Source organism: Marmota marmota, unplaced genomic scaffold (genome assembly GCF_001458135.2).
Source record: "Marmota marmota marmota unplaced genomic scaffold, marMar, whole genome shotgun sequence".
In the NCBI taxonomy this organism is placed as follows: domain Eukaryota; kingdom Metazoa; phylum Chordata; class Mammalia; order Rodentia; family Sciuridae; genus Marmota; species Marmota marmota.
This window is the reverse complement of record NW_026000171.1, coordinates 4,118,365-4,144,481: the sequence shown is the minus strand read 5'-3', so window position 1 is coordinate 4,144,481 and position 26,117 is coordinate 4,118,365. Positions and strand designations below refer to the sequence as shown.

The following is a 26,117-nucleotide window of genomic DNA, read 5'->3' as shown; positions in this document are numbered from 1 at the left end:
TCTTCCCCACCTCTCCCCACCCACCCCCCCAATAGCGGCCCCTGGGGCGCAGGGACCCCCTCGGGCATTTTTTTCAATTGTCGGGAATGATAGAGCAGGGTCTGGGGATCCGAATGAGACCAAGAAGGAGACCCCCGGAGCCTCCAGAATATTTTTATTGATTTTTTGAAAAGATGACGAAATCCAAAAAAGAGTGAGTGAGTTAGAGTGCGCAAAGAAGTCGGAGCCAAGGGGAGCGCGGTGGAGCCTCGGGCGGCAGCTGAGCTGTTCTTTGCCTCCGGGTCTTGGTTCTTAAATTCGCCCCCTTTTTTTGGCTCCATGAGAATATCCAAGCACGGATGACCTATCGGATTTTATCCCAGTTTTCTCTTCTTTATTCTTAGCACACTTTTTACTCCCCTCCCCCTCTTACATTAAAAAAAAAAAAAAAAACTAATTTTTTGTTGATTCCATAGACGATACTTTTTCATTCTTTTTCTCATACTATTTTCATTCTCCCCCGACCCTTGCCCACTCCCTGTATAGGTTTGTGAGGAACAGAAGTGTGAAGAGGAAGTCTTCCCTCTGGCCATGAATTACCTGGACCGTTTCTTGGCTGGGGTTCCGACTCCGAAGACCCATCTGCAGCTCCTGGGTGCTGTCTGCATGTTTCTGGCCTCCAAGCTCAAAGAAACCATCCCGCTGACCGCGGAAAAGTTGTGCATTTACACCGACAACTCCATCAAGCCCCAGGAGCTGCTGGTAATGACTGTCCCCTGCCTCCCTTACTACTCTTTCCTTCTTGCTCTGTTCTGGCCTGACATTCTGCCTTCCACTCACCAGTCCCAAATCAAATTCCTAGGATCCTGAATAAATCCACCACTGGAGTTTTCATACGGATAAGTCTCTTTGAATAAGAGAGAGCTATCCTTTGTGTTCCTACTGTGTGCCAGTCAATGAGCCAAAGCACTTAACCTACATCTGTGATCTACCAATAAGATCCTCATTGAAATTTGTGTTGATGAAATTCATTTGAGTTGTGTGTGTGTGTGTGTGATATCTTAATTAACTGATAATATATTAATTAGGTTCCAAATTTTCAAACACTGAGAAAAGAACCTGATTTTTCCATTATAGGAATGTGTTCACAGGATAGGAATGTGTTGCAGGGTGTCTCGTAAGAACCTGGAGGTCAAAGGTAATGTCCAAGATATTGATAAAGTCTCAAGATACCTACATATAGTGGCTGATCACTAAATCTCAATACACTGATTTCTGAGTAAAGTCAAAATTTGGCCTTTTGTAGGAGTCTGAGGCCTGTTTTCTTAGCTCCAATGGAACTGTGACCTCTCTACAGCCCCAGGGGGTCCTGTCTTGGCTCTGGTTTTCTTCCAGGGAGCCTTTTCCCCACCAAATCTAATATTTTTCCCCTTACAGCTTCATGTGTAAGATGGCAATATTGCAACAGTACTGGAATCATACTTCCCTGGTCCACTGGTCCACCTTGGATGGTTTGCACACCTTTTTCTGCCCGGATTAGAAAGGGGGCCCCCCTTTTCCTGCCCCCTCCTCTCCTTACTGGCAGGGCTTGGGCCTGCCTGCATGAAGTCTAAGTCTGGCTTCTTGAACCGAGCTCTTTGTGAGGAGCCTTCCTTTCTGGGGCTATGCTGCCATCTAGTGGCAGACATGCACATGGTTGGGGGAGGAATTGCAGAGAATGTACAGAGGGGCATGAATGACTTCACCTTTGAACCGCTGCCAGAATTCAGCTGCTTCTGGTTTGGTCGGAGAGGCCCAGAAAGGTGCTTTTTTCTGGGCGATCTGCTTCCTTTAATAATAGTGCAAGACGAGTGCTTTGTCCTCGCATTTCCCTGTGAGGAGGAAAGACTGGGATTTCACGTCATCTTTGAAGATGCTGGTTATTGCCTACTGGGTCATGGATAGGTTTTTACCCTAACCTTCTGCATAAAGCTAGGGGAGATTTCAAAGCTTCTGAAGAAACACAGTGATCAGAATTGGGGACCAGCTTTTTTTGTTTTGTTTTGTTTTGTTTTTAAATCACGAGAGAGCAAGGGGTAAAAAAAATGAAACTTCCATTTGGGAGACTGGACGTATTCTTCAGGATGCCCAGTTTTTCTAGGATTATCCAAGCTAATTTATATTGTCCCAAATAAACGTGTTTTTTTGTTTGTTTGTTTGTTTGTTTTTAACTCTCCCATCTCTATCCCAGAAGTTGGGATCTGGAAGAGTCCACCTATTTGACAAATGAGAAAGCTAAGGCCCAGGGAAAGAAAAGGAATCGCTGCAGGCCACATGGCCAGTTGGTGCTCTGATTCAGCATCTATTCCTGGGCCTAACGAATGCAAGAAATTCAGTGTTCTCAGAGTGAAGGAGAGAGCTGTGCACTGGGGAGGTGGTCCCTGCCCTTCATTCTTCTGAAAATGACTGATAGGCATATTTTCCCTCTGACTACACGTATTTTTTTTTTAAGTTTTGGTTTGGGCTTATTTCCTTTTGAGCACAATTTCCCACATGTATCTTGAAGAGTCACAAGATTTTTCATTAGCTGGGCTGCTGGTAAGAGGCCCAGAAATGACAGGTTTGTTTCCATTATCCCAGAACTTGGCTTAGGGGTTCTGTCACCCTGACAGACACCTCCGCTTTGTCCCACATTACCTCCATCTGCAAAATGGGATTTCAAATGACCATTAGCCACGGGGGCAAAGTCCTGTGCAACATTTAGGTGAAAGGACCGAATGTCATATCCCCAAGTTTTCTGTGTGATGTGTCCAAGGGGAATTTTTTTTTTTTTTTTTTAAACCAGCAAAGAAAGAAACAGCACTTTTTAGCACCAGGTAAAAGCCAGCTAATTGATCACCAAAGAGTTGGGCCAAGGAAGCCTATTTTACGTTGTATCTTCTGGCATCATTTTTTCCATGAGGATTTAAAAGACTATCCATCCAGCGATAGAGATGTGCAATAAATTATTCCCAAGGGCTACAATGTCCTTGGCCATAACTTATGGTAGGCCCAACTTTCTGGGTGGGCAGACAGCAGCATTTCATGGAAGTCAGGATTGGGTGGGAGTGCGGGGAGCTAGGGAGGAAAAGAATTACAAGAAAATAGAATCTTGGCAACAGAGCCTGACATTTGCAGCAAAGAAGAGCCATCCCAACTTCAAAGCTCTCAGGGCATCCTGACAAACAGACCCCCTTACAGCTTAGCAGCCCCATCCTAACGAGCATCATTAACACTGGTCTGGACCCCAACGCTCCCACACACACCAGATCAGCCTGCGGAGTTTTTATTCCGCTGTCCTCTCCCTGTCTTCCTCACCAGGAGTGGGAATTGGTGGTGTTGGGCAAATTGAAGTGGAACCTGGCTGCTGTCACCCCTCATGACTTCATTGAGCACATCCTACGCAAGCTGCCCCAGCAGAGGGAGAAGTTGTCTCTGATCCGCAAACATGCCCAGACTTTCATCGCTCTGTGTGCCACCGGTAAGGACCAGGCTCAAAGATTGGAACCAGGGAGGGAGAAGAGCCCATTAGGGCATGCCCTGGGGCAGGGGATCCTAACTTTCATGCCAGTTGGGGTGTTTCCCGGAGGGGGGAGTCTTGAGCAACCCAGAGTCCCAGGTTTCATTCTTGAGTTCTTTGTTCTTTAACTTTATCGGAGCTGGTTTATTCCCTTTTCTCTGCTAAACTCATAAATGGTTTATGACAGGTGTGGTAAGGGGAAAAAAATTGGTGCCTGTTAAAATGTTCTTTATGGTGTCTAAAGTACTCTTTGAAGATTATGTATACTGCTTACTGGTTGTGTTTAAATCTTTAATCTTTTGAGGAAAAGGATGGCTTGGAGATAAGCCCAAGAGGAAATTTGGGGGGGGGGGGGCAAGTACAGGTTAAAGGAGCAATGTCAAGGTAAATGTGCGGCCTTTGCTGATAGTGGCGAGGGAGACGAAAGGAATTCTTTCCCTTTCCACTGTGGGCATTTATTGCTGTTGCCTCTGCTGGGTGGGGGAATGAGCCTTTCTGAAACCTAGGTTCTAGTGCCCTCCCTGCCTCTGGATTTTGGCTGTGGCCTTTAACACAGCAATTGCAGCTGGCTTTTCCATCCACACTGGGGATCCCACTGATTGATACATAGTTTTTGTATTTTCCTAATAGAAACTAAAGGCAGTGGTTTGAAGGTGTCTCATGAAGCTGACCCTTGGCCCGTTTGCACTGTTTTTTTTTTTTTTTCTTGCTAATGGCCATGGTAGGAGACCCTGGAAGCTTAACCACCCAGGGGAGAGGTGTCAAGAGTTCATATTTTTCACAATCAGAAACATTAGGTAATGAGCTAATGTTTGGAGAGGTTCAGCTTCAATTTGCCAGGGGTAGTTGGGTTGTATAGGTGGAACTTAGGGTGAACCTCTTAATATCTTGTTACATGTTATTCATGAGTTTGTGCAGATGATTATATAACGTGCTATAGTGTATATGCTCTTTGTCCACAGTCAAAAGGTCAGGCTTTGTTACTTATCACTGAGTGACCTTGCACAGGCTATTTGACCTCTCTGAACTTCATCTGCAAAACATGCCTGTTGATACATCATCCTATAGCTTTTGCAGAGTGGTTAGGAAAATTAAAAATCAGAAAGGATGTATGTGCAACCAGACATGTAGGAGAATGTGCCAAGGTACTAATTCCAAAAATGCCACCCTCCCTGATTTTTAACTCTGATTTTAACTGTTCCAGCTAAGGTGGATCTGTCACTATGACTCCTCCAGCCTCCCTCCTCTGGTTCCAGCAGGGCCCATGAGTTCTGTGTTTGCTGACTTGAGTGTAAGAGTCCAAATCTTCTACTTTTGAATCCAGAGCACAGGATTTGCTGATTTTCTTTAAGTCCTGTTCTTCCAGACCCCAATCAGGCCCCATAGCATTGCACATGTCCCCTGAGCTCCTGTGGAATCAGCGGGGACAGATCCTGCAGGCCCCCACCAGCCCCTTTCAGCAGTGCTGCCATTTGGAGGGCAGCAGCCTTTCTTTGCCTGCCTCCGTCTCCTGCTGTCTGGTGTGGGCCCTAAAGGTCAGTCCCTCATTGACCTGTCATTTTGTCTCCCAGGCTCTGCTGTCTCTTTCCTCTCTTGTCATGAATCTCCGTGGGGGAGGGGTCAGCTAGTCCTTTCTCTCAGGCCCTAGGACAGCTGACCCCTGACCCTAAACTTCCCCATTGCCCAGCTGTTGATAGCCAGAATTCTGCTTTGACCTTGTATCTTGACTGACAGATCTTTGGGGATCTGTTCACCCCTTTCTCCTCTCTGATCTCTTGTCTGATCCAGGCAGAGGTGCTAGGCAGAATTAGCCAAACATGGGCAGGTCCCCAAATTCTGAATAGGCCATAGGCCCATTCTCTAAAATTGGGGAGCCCATCCCCCACTCTTGGCCTCCTTGCCCAGATCCTTGGGGTGGCTGCCAATTTTGGGGCCATAATAGGGAGCCTGGGATTCAGGGACAGAGGAAAGAGGTCCAAAGGGAAATGAAGTGTCATGAACACTGCCTTTTGGGGGCCCTGAGCTCGCTTTGGCCAGAGAGTGGGGAAGAATCGGAGAAAGTGTGCCTCCAACCAAATCAGAACCGTGTGTCAAGTCCTAAGCCACGGACAGATCGGAGCGGAGGGAGGTCCTCAGAAGCTATAGAAAGGATGGTATAGGTATAGAAAGGATGGGTGGGCCCATCTCACTAGGTACTTGTTCCCTGATTTGCCCCTGAGTTTGTGCAAGTGACTGAGTCACACAGAATCCCCGCTGCATAGAGGTTTATGGCAGGCAGTTGGCCTGACGGTCTGTAAACACCAAGCGCTGCTTTTCTTGGAGGAAACCCCTCCCAGGGAGAGGAGCTACCATATCCTGCAGTCAGGGTCTGGAAAATGGGTGAGTACACAGGACTGTGCCTGGCATGCAGCAGGCTAACAAAAGGTGGGGGACACCACACCCCTCGGCTGAGCTGCTGCTAGCCTGCATCAGGCTCTCACGGATGCCCCCCTTTCACCCAGTCCCGAACGTTCTGACTTGGAGTTGATGAAGCACCTGCGGCCAGGGTCTCGGGGTCCCATGGCTGCATGTGGGGACAGGGGTGTCCTGGAAAGATGGTAGGTGGCCAACCCTCAGACTGTGTGGCTAGTTTATGGGAAACGTTGGTTGTGAAAGAGCTGGCAGTGGTTCTGCAGAGAGCATGGAGAGCGCATGTGTGTGTGAAAGGGGACGAGAGGGCGCAGGAGAACACAGGGACCACGGGGAAGGGTGGCAGGTTGTCAGTCTTCCTTTATCAGACTCTGGGGGTAAGATGGTGGTGAGGCAGAGAAGTGCCCTCCTTCCCTTTCCTGCATGGCCAAAATGGCTTCTGGGGTAGAGACAGCCTCAAGCTGCCTGGTATCGCTCTCCTGGCTGGTCCTGATCAGCGGAAGTATTGGCAGGGAGTGAGGGGGTCTTCCTAACTCTTGCTCCTGGCATTGCATTCTCTCTCCTGGAGCTTTTGGTACTGAGTGAGCAGAACTGAGCCCTAGTTCCCCTGGGGAGTTCTGATGTCAGATCTCCCCGGTCAGCAATCGAGGAAAGAAGACCATCTGAGATGACTAGCATAGCACTTAGGTGTTGGGAGATTCTTCCCACATATCATGCTCAACAGACAGTCTCAGTTAGTCTGGAAGAGCCAATGACATTGAGTTTGAACTTGGTGCAAGGGAGGAGGTCACTGCCTCCCCAGGGACCCTGCGTCCCCCTCTTTTTGCACTAGGAGCCTACCTTAAGGAGTTGCATCTAGGAGTTTATGCCACACACACAAGTAGCCCCTCCAAGGCCTTCCCAAGGTCTGAGCCTTGGTGATAATGATAATCCATTGTGCTTTCTGAATCTTCCCAGTCTTAACTAAAGATGCTTCAATAGTTTCTTTCCCCAAGTTGTGGCCAGGCTGTGGTGACCCAGCAAACAAGTTCAGTGACTTGGCCCTTGATCCAGAATGGGAGATCTGCCTCAGTGGTTGCCAAGAAGAAAGAATTGAAACTCACCTTTCCATCCTGAGCCTCTGAACTGCCTCCACCTCCACAGTGGAGAGGTCACAGGGCTGAGAGGAAGTGGCATGTTGAACTGGGAGTCTCAGTTCTTCTGTAAGCACACCCCCGTGGGGACAAAAGTGGGACAGAAGTGTGACACTGACTATCTCACTTCCCATCTGGCTGTAAAATGAATGAGTGCTTCTCGCCCTCCCACCTAAGGCTTTGGGGTGAAATTGTCATAGTTATTTTGTCTTGACAGTCCTGCCCCACAAGGACAGGGTGTGCTGAACTCTGGGGGTGGCAGATGACTGTGTGCCGAATGACATCATTGGTATCATTGGTTGACCAATGAGTACCCTGGGTTCTGGCCCTTTAAACTTCCACCTGGCTGCAGGTTGGAGGAGGTGGGGAGGAAGGAGGGGGGGAAACACAGACCTGGTTTCCTGTGTCTCCTTAGCCTTAGAACAAATATCTTTCGCCCCCTAGTGGTGAAGAAGAGCATAGTAGTCAAGATGTTTTTTGCAACCATAGCTAAAATAGTTGGTGCTAAACTTGCTGGGGAGGAGAACCACAGAATCTATTGCCAAGTTGATGAATATGGAGCACTTCTCATGGCCCTTGTTCAGGTTATGGAGACCCCTAAGAACCCAGTAGCTCCTATAGCTAACCTCCTCTTGGGAGGTTAAGCAATGTGTATGAGATCACATAGCCTGCAGGTACCACGGCTAGACTAAGACCCATGTCCCTGGACTCCTGAGCTAGGACTCTTCTTCTGGACTTTTCTTCCACTTCTGATATAAAAGTACCCTGAATCTGGGAGATACACTCAAGGAGCTGTTCAACTTCTGGTAAGTTATACAGAGCTCTGGATCTGGAGTCCAAAGATGTCCATCTTAATCCAAGGCCCAATCCTTACAGTGAGTGACATTACACAAACCATTTAACCTCTCAAGGTTTCCACTCACCTGTAGAAGACTTCTGAAACTGGTGAATTTTAGGTCATTTTTATTGATGTGTCACCATCACCACCATCAGCATGAGAAGCAGCCCTTAGTGCTTGTCTGCAGAACCAGGGAAACTTTAATCTGTGTCCTTTGCCTCTGCCCCCTCACCAAGAGGGAGGAGGTAAAGTCCGATGCTCCTCATATGCGGGCATTGCCCCTTGGCTTCTGGTGACCAACACTGAAATGAATGTGGAATGTGTTGGAAATAGAGTTGCCAACTTAAGTCTTTCATTCATCATAGGCTCTTTCCATTCCCCTGTGGGGCCTTAGTTTTTGCCACTCCCGACAAAGCAGTAAGAGGCTTTGGGAGCTTGATGAGGTCATTTCCGGGACACACACTCAACTGGATAGTGAAAGATTCTCTGGGAAGTACAGAGCCCTTATTCTTTCTGGCCCTCATGATGCCTGGCCTGCTCTCTGCATCCGCCTGCAACCCTAGGATGCCTTTCTCCCTACTCCATGAGATGCTTGATAGACTGCAGCAGCCAGAACAGCCCCTCGCAACCCCACAGAAAGTTCCAAGAGCAGGAACAGTGCAGGTGATAATGAGATGGAGGCTTACCACTGTGCTTTCCACGGGCTATTTTAATTGATCCTCAGAACAACACTGCGAGGTAGGTATAATTGTTATCCTTATTTGCGGATGAGAAAAGTGGCTTTAGACATTTCCCTGGAGTACATACCTAGCCTTTTGTAAAGCCCCATGTTGTTTTGTATTGCTGTGTAAAGAGCTGGTGCCCAAGTTTAAGAAACTGGTGTTTTCTTTGGAGCACAAGCAGTGTTTTACATTTTGGGGAGTCATCCATGCTGCCTGGAATGGTGAGAACACATTGTTAAAAGACTCCATCAGGCACTGTTCCCAGGAGGACTACCCTTAGCACTGAACGTAGAGTCCCCTGTGTAGGTCTTGCACCTGTTGAAGCCCAGGACAATTCACATATCCTTGGTGGCTTCATGTGCTTAACAGTAACGGGTTTTCTTAGCAGTGGGACAACAAACATAGGCATGGATGTGTGTGCTTCCTGGTCTGTGGCCTGTGGCAGAGGGAAGGGAGGGCCAGAGATATTTCCCTGCCCCTTCCCTGCCAGATGCTCTCATCCAGGGCCTTGATGGGCAGAGGGCCACGGGCCGGCTGCCTCCTCTGTGTTTTGAATGTCACAGGGGGAAGCTAACGAGGTTATTGGGCAGAGAAACACTCTCCTGTGACCCACGTGGAAGAGACCTACAGCAGAGCAGGAGGCAGGGTTACACCATCCATGAACATAGAGAAGGCACAGGCAGAGTTGGCAGACAGTAGGCGCTGGGTGCAACACCATAATATAGGGCCCTCGGGGTGTGAATGGTAATGGCAAAGGAAAGAGAGCCAGGGAGAGAGACAGACTTACCACCAGGCTAGTATGGTGTTCCTGGGATTCAGCCGAAATGGGAGGGGAAGTATGTGCATGGTTCATTGATCCCCAGTGTGTCTAAGAGTACAGACTTGATATTGTGGCAGTGGGCTCCCCACTAAAAGTGCTTCCATAGAATATGCTTTTACAATGGAGCATTGTACAGGGAGAAGGGGAAATACTAGGGAGACATGGGCAATACAGTGTGACTCATCTTCCCCTCTGCTCTGCGCCCCCACCCCACATGCACCTTTACTTCTGCATACAGTAAGTTCACTGGACTCGTGCTAGCTGGAGATGGCCCATTGGAAGGGTTGTGGCAATCCAGGACTGAGTAATCAAACTATAATCTCTAACACCATAAGTCAGGGGTAGGGCAATGTAAAGTCTTAGCATTAGGGTTATACCTCTGTGCACCTTTTTATGGTTGATGCATGAATTAAACAGGAAAGATGTGGAAGGTATTGTGGGTGGTATTGGTAGCTGTTAGCTGTAACAGGCAGCAGCTTTTGTCATGTCCCCTTGATGGACTGACCCGCTGTTAGATCATAGTCACCTAGCTCACTGAGGGAGTACCAAGGGGACAATGAGTGCCTGGAGTCCCAGGCTGGCCCCACTGGGGTATAGAATCGTCCTCTGACTATGCTCTTGGAGAGCCAGAAGTAGAGGGGGTTTAACTGGGATGCAGCGGTTAATCTTGGCTGCTTGATTCAAGTCCTCTGTCCTGTTGTCCCATGGATTCTTGTTGTGGGGCTAGAAGTTGAGAACGGTGTGAAACTCGGCCGCCATGCACCCCATCTTCTGCATAGCTGCTTCTCTCACTTTGTTTACTTGTATTTATAAACTAATCTTTTGGGTTTTTTTTTTTTACCATATTAGCGAGATGGTAAGATCACAACAGGACTGTCATTCTTCATAAAAGTTTGCCTGATTCTCCCACCTGTTTCTTGGTCCTCCTTCCAACATGGAGAGCCCTTGACTTATCCCACCTGTAGGGCACATGGGGTAATTTTCCGCAGTCCCGGACCTCTTGTGCTCTGTTCCACCATCACCCTCTAGAGGAAATTGTGTCTCATTCACCTTGAGGCCCCCACCAGGGCCAAGAATAGTACCTTGCACATGAGATTGTGGGACTCGGGACCTAGGACGGTGGGCCCTCTTTGATTGGCTGGGTGCACTCAGATGGGCTCTCGCTCTTCCCTGCCTCAGTCTCCCATCTAAAATCTGGAATAGCCATACTGCGTCAGACAGAGGGCTTGCTGTGAAGGGAGGAGCTGAGGGAGAATGTGCCGTGCACCAGGGGCCACTTGGGCAGCTGGTTTTCCAGCTCCGGCTTGCAAGCTCTTGGGTCTTTCTGTCCCCTGACCTCCTGCTCCTCGTCTCTTGCAGACTTTAAGTTCGCCATGTATCCGCCATCGATGATCGCAACTGGAAGTGTGGGAGCAGCCATCTGTGGACTCCAGCAGGATGAGGAAGTGAGCTCTCTGACTTGTGATGCCCTGACTGAGCTGCTGGCCAAGATCACCAACACAGATGTGGTAGGTGGCAGCCGCCTGCTTGGTTAAGACCAGGTGTCTCAGCCCCTGTAAAGAGGCCATTGGTTTGACTATGGTGGGTTATGGGTGTGTGTGTGTGTGTGTGTGTGTGTGTGTGTGTGTGCAGGCTAGGGATGATCTGTTTTCTGAGATCAACATTTAAGGTCATATGAAATAGAGCAGGTGAGGTCCCTTGAGGTTTGGAAGCACCACTGCCATAAACCCAGACAAGAACTCAGCAAGCTGATACTAGGGGAGGGTTGTTATCTAAATTTTTTTATGGTGTGGGCTTCTCAGTGTCTGAATTACTACTTCATTTCCATTTATGTCCACGGTGTCTGGCCGCCTCACTGAGCAGTGGAGAGCTTCCCAGCTGCTCACACGCACTGAGATGGCGAGACACAGGGAGAAGGCCCAGCTAGAGCCAGGGCACAGGAGGCGTCCCTGCGAGAATGGCGTCCAGCCCTGACAAACCTCCCCCACTCCCGTCTCTTACTTCCCTTTTGTTCAATATAGTAACGGCTTAAAAGGCACTCTGAAAAGACAAAGTGCTGTACACATTAAACAAACTATTATTAGCTATAGGCATCTTTCCTTTCTGTGTGGACAGCCCAGAGGCTGTTGCTTCTAGCTGCCAGAGTTGGGAACTCCTTAGAAGAAAGGGTTTGAGACAGACCAGGGTTCCATAAGGCCCTGATTTCAACGGCAAGGAAATTACAGTCCTGGAGGGTCGAGACAGGAGGGTTCTGAGAGGACCCAGAGGCAGGGGAGGCAGTGACCGAGCTGGGGGGCCCAAACCTCCGAGCCCTGGCTCCAGCTTGGAAAGTCAGGCCCCGCCCCTGCGGCAGCTCCTGTGATCTTATTGTTTGAAAAAGGTCTTTGGTTGAAAGGCAACTGGAGAGAGGGGTGTTGGCTCTGAGGCCCTTGTGCATCACCATGGAGAGGCTCAGGAATGCAGGGGAACTTCACGATGACACCCTCCGGATGTTCTAGGGGAATTCAGAATGCCCTGTGTGGGAATGCATTGAGTTAAGTCATGTGATCTACAGGCCTGTGACTGTTGCCTCCACAAGGGACACTGAGCACAAGGTTAAACCTCCTGGAGCCCAAGGCTGCAGCTTGCTGGCTTTCCGACCCACCCACCTGTATTTGGCTTTGGCATTTATTTTTGCCAGCTCCCAAGAAAATGGCAGGTAGGGAAGGGCCCGAAGGATCAAACCCTAGGTCCTTGTCTGAACCAATTTTTAAATATTCTCTTTAAGATGCTAGCTCCAAAACCTGTAAAATCTAGATTGCAAAGAGCCCTCCAGTGCAGTGTAAGGGTGCTCTTTTATCCCCCAGAGAAAAATCGTGGACAGAACTTAGAACTTCACATTTCTAGAAATGATCCACTTCTTTTCTTTTCTGAATGTCTCCTGCTCAGGTCTTCTTGGACTTCCAACCATGGAAGACCAGCCTTTCCTCAGCGCCCTGAGACAAACTGTCCAGGGCGGGAGTCTGACTCCCAGGCATTGTCACCTCCTTCAGATATTTATAGACTGGCTCTGATAGGTTGACCGCCCCACCCATCCCAGGTCTTCTCCCACATCTCTCCTTGTTAGTCACATGGACAGAAGTCACTCCTGGGGGCTGCCACTGAGGCTCTTGGTGGTGTCTTCTTTTTGTGACTGCAAACCAGTCTGCCATGTCATCGTATTGGGGAAGCTCTGCCATTTCCAGATACCATGCAACCGGTCCATTCCAGTCAGCCCTCGGGCTGGGCTGCATGCCTGCAAGGCCTTCTTAGCTGTCCTGTAAATCACGGCATTGAGTTGGCACTTCATCTCTGTAAAGGGCCTGTGCCGGGTTTCTTAACTGGGGCTGTATGCCCCTGCCTTGTTTTCCACAGTGGGACTGGGGATTAATATTTTAATATTAAAAACCAAGCATGAACATCATTAATAGAATATAAAATTTGCACCATTAGTTCAGATAAAAATTTGAGACTTCTAACATTCCAAGCTTCCCTCTGGCTCCCAGTGGCTTGCTCACTCTCTCCCTAGGGGTGTTTTAGTGGGAAGGTTAGGGCTTTGGGCACTGGGCTGGGGCACTGTGTATGAGCAGCTTCCTGAGTGCTAAGTGCTCCTCCCATCCATCAGCTTGTGTTCTCTGAAGAGCTGAAGTTCAGAGTGAAGGAGAATGAAAGGACTAGAATTTAGAACGCATTAGCATTTGGAGGGAGGTGAGTTCTGCTTCCTGAGCTCTGTTTGCCGTGAATGAAGAAGTGGTGTGTTTCGGGCACTTCCTGTCCATTCATTTCTGGAAGGGTTCAGTGAAGGCCCAGTTGTTGCAGGCTGTATAGAGATGAGCATGGCATGGTCCCCAGGCACCGTGCTAGAAGTTGGGGGCAGGTGTGCGAATGGGGCCTGGAAAATAGATGATGACGTTCCGGTTTTCAAGGAACTTAGTGATTATACAGAGAATCAAGAAAAGGACAGTATGCAAAACCCTTCCCAGTCAAGATTCGAGAGGAATGTGTGCCAAACGTGTGTTAAGAACCATAAATGCAGTAGGGCAGCAATTCAGAGGAAGGAACTCAGGAGCCCTAATGCAGAAATTCATGCCTCTTAGCTATATGAAGTTGGTGACAGAAAACGTCTTTGAAATGCAAGTGCAAAATGTGGTATGGACAGGCAGTGGAATATCATTCAGCCTGTAAAAAGAAATGGCCTTCTGATAATATGCTACGATGTGTGTGGGCCTTGAAAGTATTCAGATAAGTAAAATAAACCAGGCACAGAAAACAAACACTGCATGAGGGACCTGGAAGAATCAAATTACTAGACAGAAGTAGAATTGAGGACCTGCGGGGAGAGGAGAATGGAGAGTTAGTATTTAATGGGTAGAGAGTCTCAGTTTGGGATGTTGAACAAGTTCTGGAGATGGAGCATTCTGGTGATGGCACAGCTGTACTTCATGCCCATATATGATGAAAAATGTCTAAATGGTCAATTTTATGTTATGTGGATTTTACCACAATCATTTGTATATGTACATAGCACATGCACATTGTGTGTGTGTGTGTGTGTGTGTGTGTGTGTGTGTGTGACAACCTAAGACGTGCTCTGAAGACGTGTTGAACTGTCCTTGGAGAAGTCAAGTACATGTTCACCCTGGACCACACCTTGCTCCCTAGTACACAAGCACATAACTCAGGAAGAGCTGCCACCTGACCCCCCACCCCCCCAAGTCCAGTACTCCCCATGCACCTTGTTATTTATGATCCTTTCAAACTTACGGAGTTTGCTCTCACTTTGGGAGATAGGCCACAAATTTTCCAGGAAACAGACTTTTGAAAGTGGGTCCCCCTGATTCATCTGAAGTGTCCAGACAAGTTTCTCTGCCACTGGCCAGCGGCAGTTAGCTTGGTTAGGAGGGACCCATGCAGCTCTGAGGAAACGGGTCTTTGTTGCTCCATCTGGTTGCTAAAATAAACCGGAACGCTCCATTCCAAAGAGAAAGCTGAGTGAGAAGCCTGACAGTTTTACAGGGAAGGAAAGTCTCAGAGGGTGGTATATTTTAAGTACTTTTTCCTTCCAGTTATAAGAGTTGCTAAAAACAGACCCTAGCGAGCAAGCGAGCGAGGCTGGCGTTTCGGGGGGAACTTCTGCTGAGGCTCTTGTTGCCAAGGGTAAGCTTGAGAAGAGGGATCCACCATCCTGGGCCCCCGCAGAATCGGGGTTCCTCTTCCGTCCCCTGGGCACTGTGCTTGCGCTTCGTGCCAGCATTTACCTCACCGTCCCCTTGTCTATAGGACTTCTTGAATAAGACCCAACTTGTACTCAGCTCTTTATCCAGAGCCCCTGGCAGAGTCATTGGGGAGTGATGCTAGAGAGAGAGGGAGGGAAGGAGGAAGGAAGGAAGGAGTGAAGGACAAAAGGGAGGCAGATGCATTTCAAGCATGTTTCTCATTCATTGGTGTCCCTGTGTCTTTCAGAAAGAAACAGAGAGACATAACACGTAGACTGTGATTAGATATTGGTATGTTACAAGTCTGGGTCCTCTGAACATTACCTGACTATCTCAGAGCAAGTCACTTAATTTTCACACCAAATGGCACACATTCATTCATTCATTAAAGAGTGGCATGGAGGCTCTCCGGCTATGGAGATGTGAGATGACTAGGAGATGTTTATCAGAACAGCTACAGACTCTTAATCATCTGGCCATTACATTTACCCTCTTCTATCTCAGTTACATCAAAACTCTTTGTCACATTCTTAAATCCTGCCCAGAGAAGGTTCCAGCATGTCCCTTCCTTGGGGTCATCCTGGCATTTGAAGACCCTGGTTGTCAGTGAGCAATTAAAAAGCAATTAGCCTGTAGTGAAAGGAAGTCTCCCCCTGTGACTTCAGGTCATTTGTGGGGTCCCCACTTCGAGGTTTTCTCCTCCCCTCGGCGAGAAGCTCAGAGCGCACCTTGTTCCAAGGCCTCTCCCCGAGTGACGGTGCCTTTTGTGGGCTGTATAGAGCCTGTGGTCAGGAACCTTGTGAGGAGTTGCTGGAGGGCAAGCTGGGGGCGGGGAGGGGGAATACAAGTGGGGGCCTCTGCCTCCCTCCCCGCCTCATTTCTGCGGGCCTCATTTGGTATGCAAGGAAATAAGCCAAACAGCCTGTGAAGAAAGGAAGAATGAGATAGTTTCCTAAGTTGTCTCTGCCTGAGTTGGCCATGGGTCTGGGGCTCATTCAGCCCTTTGTCCCCCTGTTGAGTGCAGTGCGTGTGTGGTGACAATGGAGTGATGCAGTTCCACTGAGGGCTAGTGGTAGGAGTTCCGTCAGCCCATTCATGGAAGCAGAGGAGGGTGCAGGGCACGGAGCTCGAGCCAGCAAGCAGAGGAAGTCAGAGGCCCGTGTAACGAGCTGGAGATCACAAACGCTGCTGTCAGGGCTCCGGGGCTGGGGGCTGGGGGCAGGCGCAAGGGAGAGGGCCAGGGGAGGGGGCCTATCATCGTAGGAGTTGGAGGGGTGCCCGACCTCCAGCGCTGTGGAGTGCCACCTGTCCAGGCTGACAGACGAGCATTATGGCTTTCCTTTTAATCAGCTTAATTTGGGGCATCTTAGTACAATGGCTGGTGCTTCTGGAGGCCGCCACGAAGCTGAGATCCCAGAGCCGTGGCACCTCACAAGCACGGAGCATCTTTTTGTTGGAGGCGCTGTCGCCATCCTCCCTTGGGCTATGTCTCCCTTTCTTGGAGGTTCTCTGGCATATTTGTCCTTACTGAGAGCCCAGAAGAAACAGAAGTCTAGGAAGAATACACCGGAATTGGAGGCTGGCCCTTATTAAAGCCAGACTCACTTGATGTCACCACAGGGCGAGCCACTTCACCTCTCCAGGCTTTGGTTCCCTGGCCGGACAATTCCCTGCCCATTTGCTCTCCAAGAACCACTAGAACCTCCAAATTCTCCAGTTCTATGATTTTTTGGTGGGGGGCAGGAATTGAACCCAGGGGCACTCAACCACTGAGCATCACATCCCCAGCCCTGTTTTGTATTTTATTTAGAGACAGGGTCTCACTGAGTTGCTTAGCGCCTCACTTTTGCTGGAGCTGGCTTTATAGTAAGTCATCTGAGAATCCTCCCCTTTGGAAACACTGTAACTCTACTCAGGTTGGCCTCCCAGCAGGAGCAGTATGGCTGGATTAGGGACAGGGTTCTTCCTCCTGATCACCACCTCCCCCACCCCATCCCATGCATTCTCCTGTCCTGCTTTGGGCAAGAATGGCTCTTGGGATGTGATGTCCAGTTGCAGGTAATGATACCACTGCAACATTCTCTCTCTCTCTCTCTCTCTCTCTCTCTCAGACACACACACACACACAGGCTTTAAATCCTCTGAGAATCCTGCCATCTTCTTTAGATAACAAAAGCTTTGAGGCTTTGTTGTGGGTGAGCTTTGTCTCCCATGGGCAAGTATAGAGTTGTAGGCAATATATAGTTACTACCTCTATGGCGTGGAGTTGTTCTAATTCATTCCTTTAGCCTCCCAGGGGAAAAAAAAAAAAAAAGGAAAATATTTAAAGTGTCAGGGTGCTTTACCACTGAGCTACATCTCTAGTTGTTTTTATTTCTTGACACTGGGTCTTGCTAAGGCTGGCCTCCAACTTGTGATCCTCTTGCATCAGCTTCCCAAGTTGCCAGGATTACAAGCATGTGCCACCACACCTAGCACTACCACGGCTGGCTAGAAAAAAACATTTTTAAAGTATCCCCTTTGACATTTCCTGGAGTACCTGCACAGTGAAGGAACATCACACACTAACTTCCCAGATTCAACTGATTATTCTATACAAGGAAGAAAGAGGAAGAAAAAAATAATACCATGCACAGGAAGGGGGCTGGTGAGATGGGATGCTGCTGGTCTCCGCCCCAGCTCACACTGCTGGGGTGAACATCCCCTCCAACCATGATCTGAGGGTTTGAAGAGGTGTTGCCGTGCAGCCTGACCTCAAAGCACGAATCAGCTCCTTCCTGTGGTGCTCAGATGGAGCAAGAACTATCTATTTCAGCTCCAGAAGAAGAACTAATGGTGTTGCACTTACCAATGTAATGTAGGACAACCTTCCTGAGGGACATCTCACTGTAGTTTTGACCTTATTCTAGCCCTCACATTAGCTTTGATTCTTCATTTGAGATGATTATTTTTAGATCATAAGACTTTAACATTTTCAGATACCTTCTGCTGAAATGCAAGTACCCCTAGAAACATGCTTTTAGTCTTTTCCACTGAGCAAGTCATGACCTGTGGACTCAGGGCTGCTGGATGAGCCTTGGGGAAGGAACACAGTGAAGAGCTCAACAGAGGGCCCATGACACCCAGACTCCTAACCACTAGTGAAGGGGGTCAGGCAGGGTAGGGAATGGGACTGGGAGATGTAAGATTACCTTACAGAGAAGGTAAGAGATGTTAGATCCTTGGTGCCAATTCCTGATGCCTTTTCAGCTTCGAGCATGCACAGCGAGCCCCACGGTTAGGCCACATTGGCCTAGTTCAGCCCCATCTGTTCTGAGCACATCCTTAGCCAGTCTTGAGTAAATGCTAATCCACACCTCATTTTAAAGAAATCTAGGCTGGACATGGTATGCTCCTTTAATTCTAGCTACTTAGGCAAGAGGATCACAAGCTGGAGGCCAACCTGGGCAACACAGTGAGGCCTTGTCCAGAGAAAAAAAGGGAGCTGGACATGGTGGCACATGCCTGTAATCCCAGGGACTTGAGAGTCTGAGGCAGGAGGATCACAAGTTAGGGGTCAGCCTCAGCAATTTAGCAAGGCCCTCAGCAACATAGCGATGCCCTATCTCAAAAAGGGAGGGGATATGACTCAGCCCCCTCCCCTTCAATCCCTAGTACCTCCCCCCACAAAAAAAAAGAAGAAGAAGGAGGAGGAGGAGGGAGCATTCTTTCAGATTCCAGGACTGATTCACTGTTATGTATAATAAATAGTATTCATTTATTGGGCTGCTTCTTAGCACTTCATATATATATATTGCCTCAGTTGCTGTTTTGCTTTGAGCATTTCGTCATTCTGATTTGACAGATGGAGAGACTGAGATCAGAGTAGTTAAATAACGTGACCATTGCCTGCAAATAACCCTTCATCGGGCCCTAATTGTTGCATTCTGGGTGATATCGCATCTCTGCCCTCTGCCCTCCTTGTCTTTAAGTTTTATTAAAAGCTGCAGTTTGAAATGTGGTATTGATGAGAGATAGGAAAGGGAAGTTGAGGCATAATGGAAACTTTGTTCCTCAGTATTGGATTCCAGCTTTACTTTAGATATTCTGGGGGAAAAAAAAAAGATAATGCTTTTGTGTTTGGCAAAATAGCAACCTCTAGGTGGCGAAAATGGCACAGGGAAACAGACAAAAGGGACGTGTGTGTTAAACCTTGGAAAGACATGAGGACGTGCAGTTTAGGGTATTTTCTATACACACGTGCTGCTTCAGAAAACACAGAGAGGCAGTCTTGCAGGGGAAAGAGGCTGGAAAATAACTGCCAAGAGCGGTTTCTTCAGCTCACACCCCAGCTAGTATTACTAACCACACTCCCTTCCTAGTGACAGCCGTGACTGGCCCTTGCATTCCATGTTGCCCAGCTATTAAAGCTTCTGCTTGGACGGACTCACTCTAGATTTTCCCTACCAAATATAGACTAATAAAAACAACTCTGCAAATTCTTGCTTATTCCCAAATTGGACAAGCTCAAGTGTCCTGAATTTTGTAAACATTCTGTATTGTATTTTTGTTAGCCTTAAGGGAGTGGTAAATAAGCAGAAAATCCAGGATTTTTGTGTTTCGTTTTGCTTTTAAGCACTTACACAGTTTATGTGAGGGTCAGGACAGTGCAGTCTCCCAACTTCCCTTCTGATCTGTTTCTCAGTTACTGAGAAACTAATCGCAGTGCTAATAACAGCACTGCTGGTGGGCTTCTGCCGCCTCCCAACTTCCCCAGGTAGAAAGCATCTAGATTTCCCACTTGGTCCTTTGATGACCAACGATGCCCTTCTATGAATGGACCATCATCTTAGGCCAGTGCTTCTCAGGATTGAAATCACGCAGGCTCCTGTAGGTCGTGATTAGCTTGGTCTGGGTTAAGGGAGATGATGCATTTCCAGCCAGTTCCCTGCTTGGAGATCTGAGGTTCCATGGAATTTCACGAGCATCTCTCATTTACTTCTACTGGAAAACGAGCCTGGAGTGATGTGAGTTGAATTGTGTGTGCCTTCCTGAAATAATGTCCCGTGCCCTGCTCATCCTCCTAATAGCTCTGGTCTGGACCCCTTTCCTCTCCAGGATTGTCTCAAGGCCTGCCAGGAGCAGATCGAGGCTGTGCTGCTCAACAGCCTGCAACAGGTCCGTCAGGAACAGCGTGATGGATCTAAGACGGAGGATGAACTGGACCAAGCCACCACCCCTACGGACGTGCGGGACATCGACCTGTGAGGCTGCCATTCGGGCCCAGGGAGAGAGGCGCGTTCATCACCTGCTCTCTCCCTCTCTCTGGTTATGTTTTGTTCTTTGTGTTTTAGGATAAAATTCTGCCCCCACCTAGATCATATTTAAAGATCTTTTAGAAGTGAGAGAAAAAGGTCCTATAAAAACAGAATAATTAAAAAGCATTTGGTGCCTATTCAAAGTACAACATAAGGGAATCCCTTGTATATGCGAAGTTATCGTTTGATTATGTAAAAGCAATAGTAAAATGCTTACAGGAAAACCTACAAAGTAGCTAGAGAATATGTACGCCTGCAACATGGGAACAAATTAGAGAAGACTCTGTTTTACATGTTATGAACTAGTGCATGTGCCCCTTTTAGTGGAATCGCAAGGAACTGTGTATGCCATTTATGGCATGATTAGATTGCGAAGCAATGAACTCAAGAAGGAATTAGAAACAAGAAAGCATGATGGGGAGCGGGTACAAAGCAACCTGTCAACACAATTGGACCATTTTGGAGGTAGAAGCACCTTCACGCCTAACCACATGTTCCTAAGAGAGGAGCAATGTTGGATCTCTATGTTACCTACTCTTACCTACAGTAGCTGCTACCTAAAAGAGATGTTGGGTTTTGCCAGTTGGACACAGGTGATTGGCTCCTGGGTTTCGTGTTGGGTGACTTTCTGCTTCTTCTTCCAAACATGGTTCATTGCAGACACCACTGTATTGTTATCTAATGAGGAAATTTCGCTATGGTCCATAACCAAAACTCATCTGAAATGGAGGCAGATGGAGACCAAGGGCGGGATCTAGAATGGAATCTTCTATGTTATGGAAGAGGGTGAGGTGACCTTGGCATCCCTTATTAGAAAAAAAAAATAATAATTTTTGGTGCTGATTGGCATGTCTGGTCCACAGCTTAGCATTGTTATAAACCATTCCATTCGCAAAGCACTTTGAAAAATTGTTCCCGGGGGATAGATGGGATGGTTTATGCAAATCGTGCTGAATACTCCTTCCCTCTTCTCTTTTTTGCCCCTTCCCTTCCTGCCCCAAGTCCGGTTACTCTTCATTTCTGGAATCTGGCATTTTCTGGTACATAGTTCTAGTACCCCTGCCAGGGCTCAAGAGACAACTCTTTCTGCTAACATTCCCATCACACCATTCCTCGGAAAAGCCTAAAAACAAAGGTCTGTTACCATTTGATGGCATAGAAGGATCTGAATTCCCATCTATATATACTTCTCCTTTGGACATGAAAGTTAATTGCTGGTGCAAAGACATAGACAGCCAAACATCAGGGTGTGGCATTTTGTTCCCTTTTCTGTTTTTTTGTTAATTTTATTGCAAAGTTGTATTCAGTGTACTTGAATTCCCCCCCTCCACTTCTTAGAGGCATTCAGTTAGCAGAGGGTTTTTTTTGTTTTGGTTTTTTTTTTTTTTTTTTGCACAATTGTAATTGACAGGTAATGAAGCTATTTGTTAAAAGATTTGTCTTTTTTTAAGTAAAAAAAAATCAGAACAGGGCTACTTTGAAGAATTATGTGCAGATTCTGCCTTGTTTCATAGTATGAGGGTTGAAGATGGAGAAACATCTAAGGGTCTCTTATCTTTCATTTTATTTCATTCAGTTTATTGTTATTTTTTTTTTTGCGCTGCTAAAACGCTGAGATCATTCATCCTTATTCACATTAACAGTACCTAGCTGTAATGTTTCACAGAGTGTGCTGCTATTTTATAAACATTTTTATAATATATTATTTTACTGCTTAAATTCCAAGTCCTGAAGTAGGTGGTTGAGATATGAGTTCTTCGTACTGGAAAAGCCCTTCCATAGTTTGTTTTCTTCGGGTAGCAGATTCATGGTTGGTTTTTTTTGTGTGTGTTTTTTTTTTTTTTTCTTTTTTCTTTTTTTTTGGGGGGTTTGGTTTGGTTTCCTCTGATCACATTCTTCAAAGACAGAATATTCTTTACCTCAGGTTTACTGGACAAAAATCAATAAGTACAAAGGACAATGGTTCACATTTTTTGTTTTCATAATACCTCACAACCGTACAGTTTCTGCTTGGGAGCCCACTCTCGTGAGGAATAGAGCAGGCAGGAGGGGCAGCCGAAGGCCCCTTCAGGAAGGCAGGAAAGATTTGGCCCCCAGGTCTCACACCTGGGGACCTTTTCAGTTTTGAAAGTCACCAGGCTCCCATTTTGACTCCGGTATCCTCATCATGATGGAAAAAATACATTGGACCAAGGGATCCTCCCTCCCTCCCCCTCACGGTAGACATTCAACCCGAACATTCATGCAATGGACGAGGAACTCGGTTCCCACGAGGCACCAGGTATCAGGAAACAATGAAAACAAACTCCAGCAGGCTGTTTGGAGATCCTCTTCTTGTAGACCTTTCAGAAGCAGGGCCTTTCATCTGCTTAAGGCCCCTTCATCTTGGAAGTTTCTCACTTCCTCCTCTGTCTTTCCCCTTCCCTGGCATGAACCCCCCCGCCCCAGGAGTAAGATCGTCTCCATGGTTCTCCTGGGTCTGAATCTGTGGGCGGATGAGTCTAGGGCTGGCGGTATCTATGGTGCTTCCTTCTCTCACCTCTGTTCTTGGCTGTGGCAGGCAAGCACTGTGCAGGGGCCAGGTCCTCTCCCTTGGTGGCACTAGATGGTTTGCAGGTTCTGAATCACATTGAAATGGCATGATGGGAAAAACGGGTATGACGAGTAAGGGCTGGAAGTTGAAAGGATGCGAGGAGGCTGCTTCTCTGTCGAGGTGAATTCCAGGTGATCCAGTCTCTCGGGAAGTGTGTCGTGGAGGGTTCAGGATTTTGTGAGTAAATGCAATCCTGAAATGAGAGGGAATCTCTGGTGGGTCAGTGGGTGGTGAATTCAGAAGTTTTGGAGAGGAAAGTTGAGCAGCCAGTAGTTAGCCAGTCCTCTATGGGGAGCTGTCCCCTAGAACCAGGAGGCTTGAAGCCCAATGAGGAAACAAGGTGTACTTTCATTTAACAATGACCAAACCGTGGTCTTAAACAAAGAAAGCAGCAAAGGACAGGACCTGACAGATAAGGAAGGAATAGGCCCTGAGACTCTACCCACAGTCTGTAACTGTCCACTTTTCCTTGAGCCCAGGTGACACTGGACACTTCTAGCTTTTCCCCTTTCCCATCCTTGGGGCCTACTGTGATAGTAGGTATGGGGCTGTTTGGCTTTTCTGACACAAAAGAAGGAATCCTGGATTCATTTAAGTAACTGGAACCCCCTTTTTGGATTTCAACTCCTTAGTAGGAGTTTTTGTCCCAGAGGGGTTCAATTCTCCCCATGAATTGATTTGAACTTCCTTTCCCCCTACCTTTCTTTCCCTCTTTCTCACCACCCGATAAAGGGATTCCAGATTTATTCTTTTCCTACCTTGCCATCTATTCTTCTTTATTCCTCTTTTGTTGTTTTTCCTCTGTCAGTGGGGACTAAGTTGTTCCTCCAGCCTGCCAAATTTTAATCCTTTCCCTGTTTTGACCAAATTGTAAGGGGAAGAGACCTTCGTATGCCAAAAATATATGCTAAGCATAAGAAAATTCCATGCAGGTTCATAACAGCCAGGAATCCTGCAGGACGCAAGGGGGAGATTCTCTCAGCTGAATGTCCCATGTGCTGAGAGGCACGAACTCCTTCCAGAGGGGCTGTTCTTAGAGATTTCTTCATTTTGAACTGTCCCAGGACCCCACTGAAGAGCACAACATGTCTTATAGTCATGAGCACCCTTGGTCTGCGTGCTCTCTACTGGAGGGTCCATCTTGCCTCTGTCAGCCAGGGCAGGGTCGTCCGTGGAGCTTCCCCAGCCTGCCTCACTCTGCATCCCTTTGCTAGCAAGATAGGTGATATCTCAGAGGGAGCTCTGGGGCTTTCCCACAGGCTCTCCTGGCTGAGCCTTGGGAGCTATAGGACTGATAGGTGAGCTGGATGACTTTCCAATTAGGGCAGGCTTGGATGAGTTTCTCAAAGAGGGCAGGGGAATTTTCTCTCCATGGGCCACAGAAGACAGCGCTGGGAGAAGAGATAGACTTGCACCTTATGTCCTGTAAATATTAATTTTCTAGTTCAAGCAGGTAATATTGGTAGTGTGGAAATGGGAGGTAGGAGGAAGTCTGAGTAAGCAGGTTAACTTCTAAGCCAAAAGGATTCCTCTTTGTTTATCTTTGAGACTGTCCATCCTTGGGAATAGCTTTAAAAGGGAAATGGATGCTGAGACAGTGAAGTCCCCGTCAGCCAACAAACCCTCTCTAGGTATAGATTGAGCACAGCTTACACTGGTGCGGACTTGGAGCAGTTCTCAAGAGCTGCGGTGCAGTCGTCCATTTGTACAAAATAGGGTAGGAAGATCTCAGAGGATGTTTATGACTTCCCCAGACCCCGTGACTCTTGATGATTCTGGATTCTAAACAACCCAGAATAGTCACTTCAGCCAGAACTATCCTCCTACACTTGTGCGTCTCTGCTTTTGAACTTGGCTGGGCTGTCAACCCTGTTCTTGGCTCAGGTTTTAAGAAGCCATCAGCAGATGTATACAGCTACACTGTAGCTGCAGGGTGCATCCTTTCCCTGCAGCTCACTTTGGGGAAAAAAGTGCCTTACTGACTGTAGCCATTACAGTGTCCAATATATTTTGACAGGTGCCTGTCCTTGAAAAAAAAAAAAGTTTCTTTCTTATTTTTAATTGGTTTAGTAGTTCTTATTGCTGGCCAACTCTTACATCCCCAGCAACTCCACCAGGCCATTGGATTTTTTCCATTATGTTCATTACCCTTGTACCATGTACCTCAGACCTCTCTCTCTCTCTCTCTCTCTCTCTCTCTCTCTCTCTCTCTCTCATATAGTTTCTTGTCTTGGATTATTATTTCTTTTTTTTAATTTGCTTTAAAACGAGTGTGATGCCATATCAAGTCAATGTTATTCTCTCACAATGTACTCTATAAGAGGTGTGGGTGTTTATTTGGTCGGGATGCTAGAAAGTGCTAACGTAGCATGATGAGTGTGAACAAAAAAAAGTGTTTTAGGAAGTATGGAAAAAAATGTATTGGCTATGATGGTGACATGATAAAAGTCAGCTGCCTTTTAAGCAGTCTTATCTGTTCAGTGTTAAGTGATTTTAAAAAGTAATAACCTGTTCTTTTGACTAGTTTAAAGATGGATTTGAAGATGGATTTGAAATTGGTTTTGGATGCAATTAGGTTATGCTATTTGGACAATAAACTCACCTTGACATAAATTCTGTGGCCATTGTCAACTTATTTATAGGCTAGCAGTCCTAAGAATGGAGTATACCTGACTTGTATCAGAATATACCTGTCTTGCAACAATTGATAGTGGCATAAAAAACCAAGTCCTAACCTGAAAGATAAGTCTACATGTGATTCTGTGTCCTTACAGAACAAGGAGTTGTTGACATGTTTTGTTTTGTTTTGTTGGGGGGGCGGGCAACTACCCATGCAACCAGATTACAAACTAGAAGCTTCAGTCCACTTGATAAGGTGGTTGAGTCACTGATGTTATCACTGGGCCTCAGGTAATAGCTCTTGATGACCGCCAACTCACTCTTGGCTGGGAGTGGCTTGGATGCCAGAAACCTACAATGCTAATCTCCAGATTCTGGGGAGTCCCTGCCCCTGCCCTTGCCCATTGTGTGGCTCCTTCCCTAGTGGCTCTCATCTGATTACTGATCTTTGCATCCCTCATGTGAGACCTGAGCTACAACTGCCCTTGGTGGAGGCTGGTGAGTTACACCTTGGCAAAGGGATGGCTAGGTCCTAGTCCCAGCTGGCCTTGGACTTCAGTTTCTCAACCCAGCTTTTTTCCCAGGACAAGTGCTGGGTATTCAGAAGAGAGTGGCTGAATAGCCATTTTGATATTACCATAGAATTTCATTTTCTTTCTAGCTATTAAAGGTTGTTTTCCAGTTTAATTCTAACCTGAGTTGCAAGCAGTAAGATTCAAACTGCTCATTGGGGAAGTCCAGATTAAGATATTCCCTGTCGAACTCAAGAAACTTCACTTAATATGTGTCTCAGCCCATTCTCTATAGCTGTAACAAAACCCTTGAGTCTGGGTATTTATAAAGAACAGTTTTTTTTGTTTTTTTTAAATTATGATTCTGAGGACTGGGGCATACGAGAGTAGGATACTGGCATCTGCTTAACCTCTAGTGAGGGC

The 26,117-nt window shown here is 47.2% G+C and overlaps 1 protein-coding gene across 1 annotated transcript; it reads left to right on the top strand.

Moving 5' to 3' along the window:
- Positions 1–300: 300 nt before the first annotated feature.
- On the top strand, positions 301–25,176 carry Ccnd2 (cyclin D2). The gene is made up of 4 exons (XM_015500746.2): positions 301–741; positions 3,319–3,478; positions 10,799–10,947; positions 19,771–25,176. Exons 1-4 carry the CDS (start codon positions 571–573, stop codon positions 19,918–19,920), a joined length of 630 nt encoding a protein of 209 aa, XP_015356232.1. The 5' UTR covers positions 301–570; the 3' UTR covers positions 19,921–25,176.
- The last annotated feature ends 941 nt before the right edge of the window (positions 25,177–26,117 follow it).

Coding starts and splice junctions, on each gene's coding strand:
- Ccnd2 (XM_015500746.2), top strand. CDS start 571: ATGAATTACCTGGACCGTTTCTTGGCTGGGGTTCCGACTCCGAAGACC. Junction 3,479..10,798: donor CATCGCTCTGTGTGCCACCG/GTAAGGACCAGG, acceptor CGTCTCTTGCAG/ACTTTAAGTTCGCCATGTAT. Junction 10,948..19,770: donor AGATCACCAACACAGATGTG/GTAGGTGGCAGC, acceptor TTTCCTCTCCAG/GATTGTCTCAAGGCCTGCCA.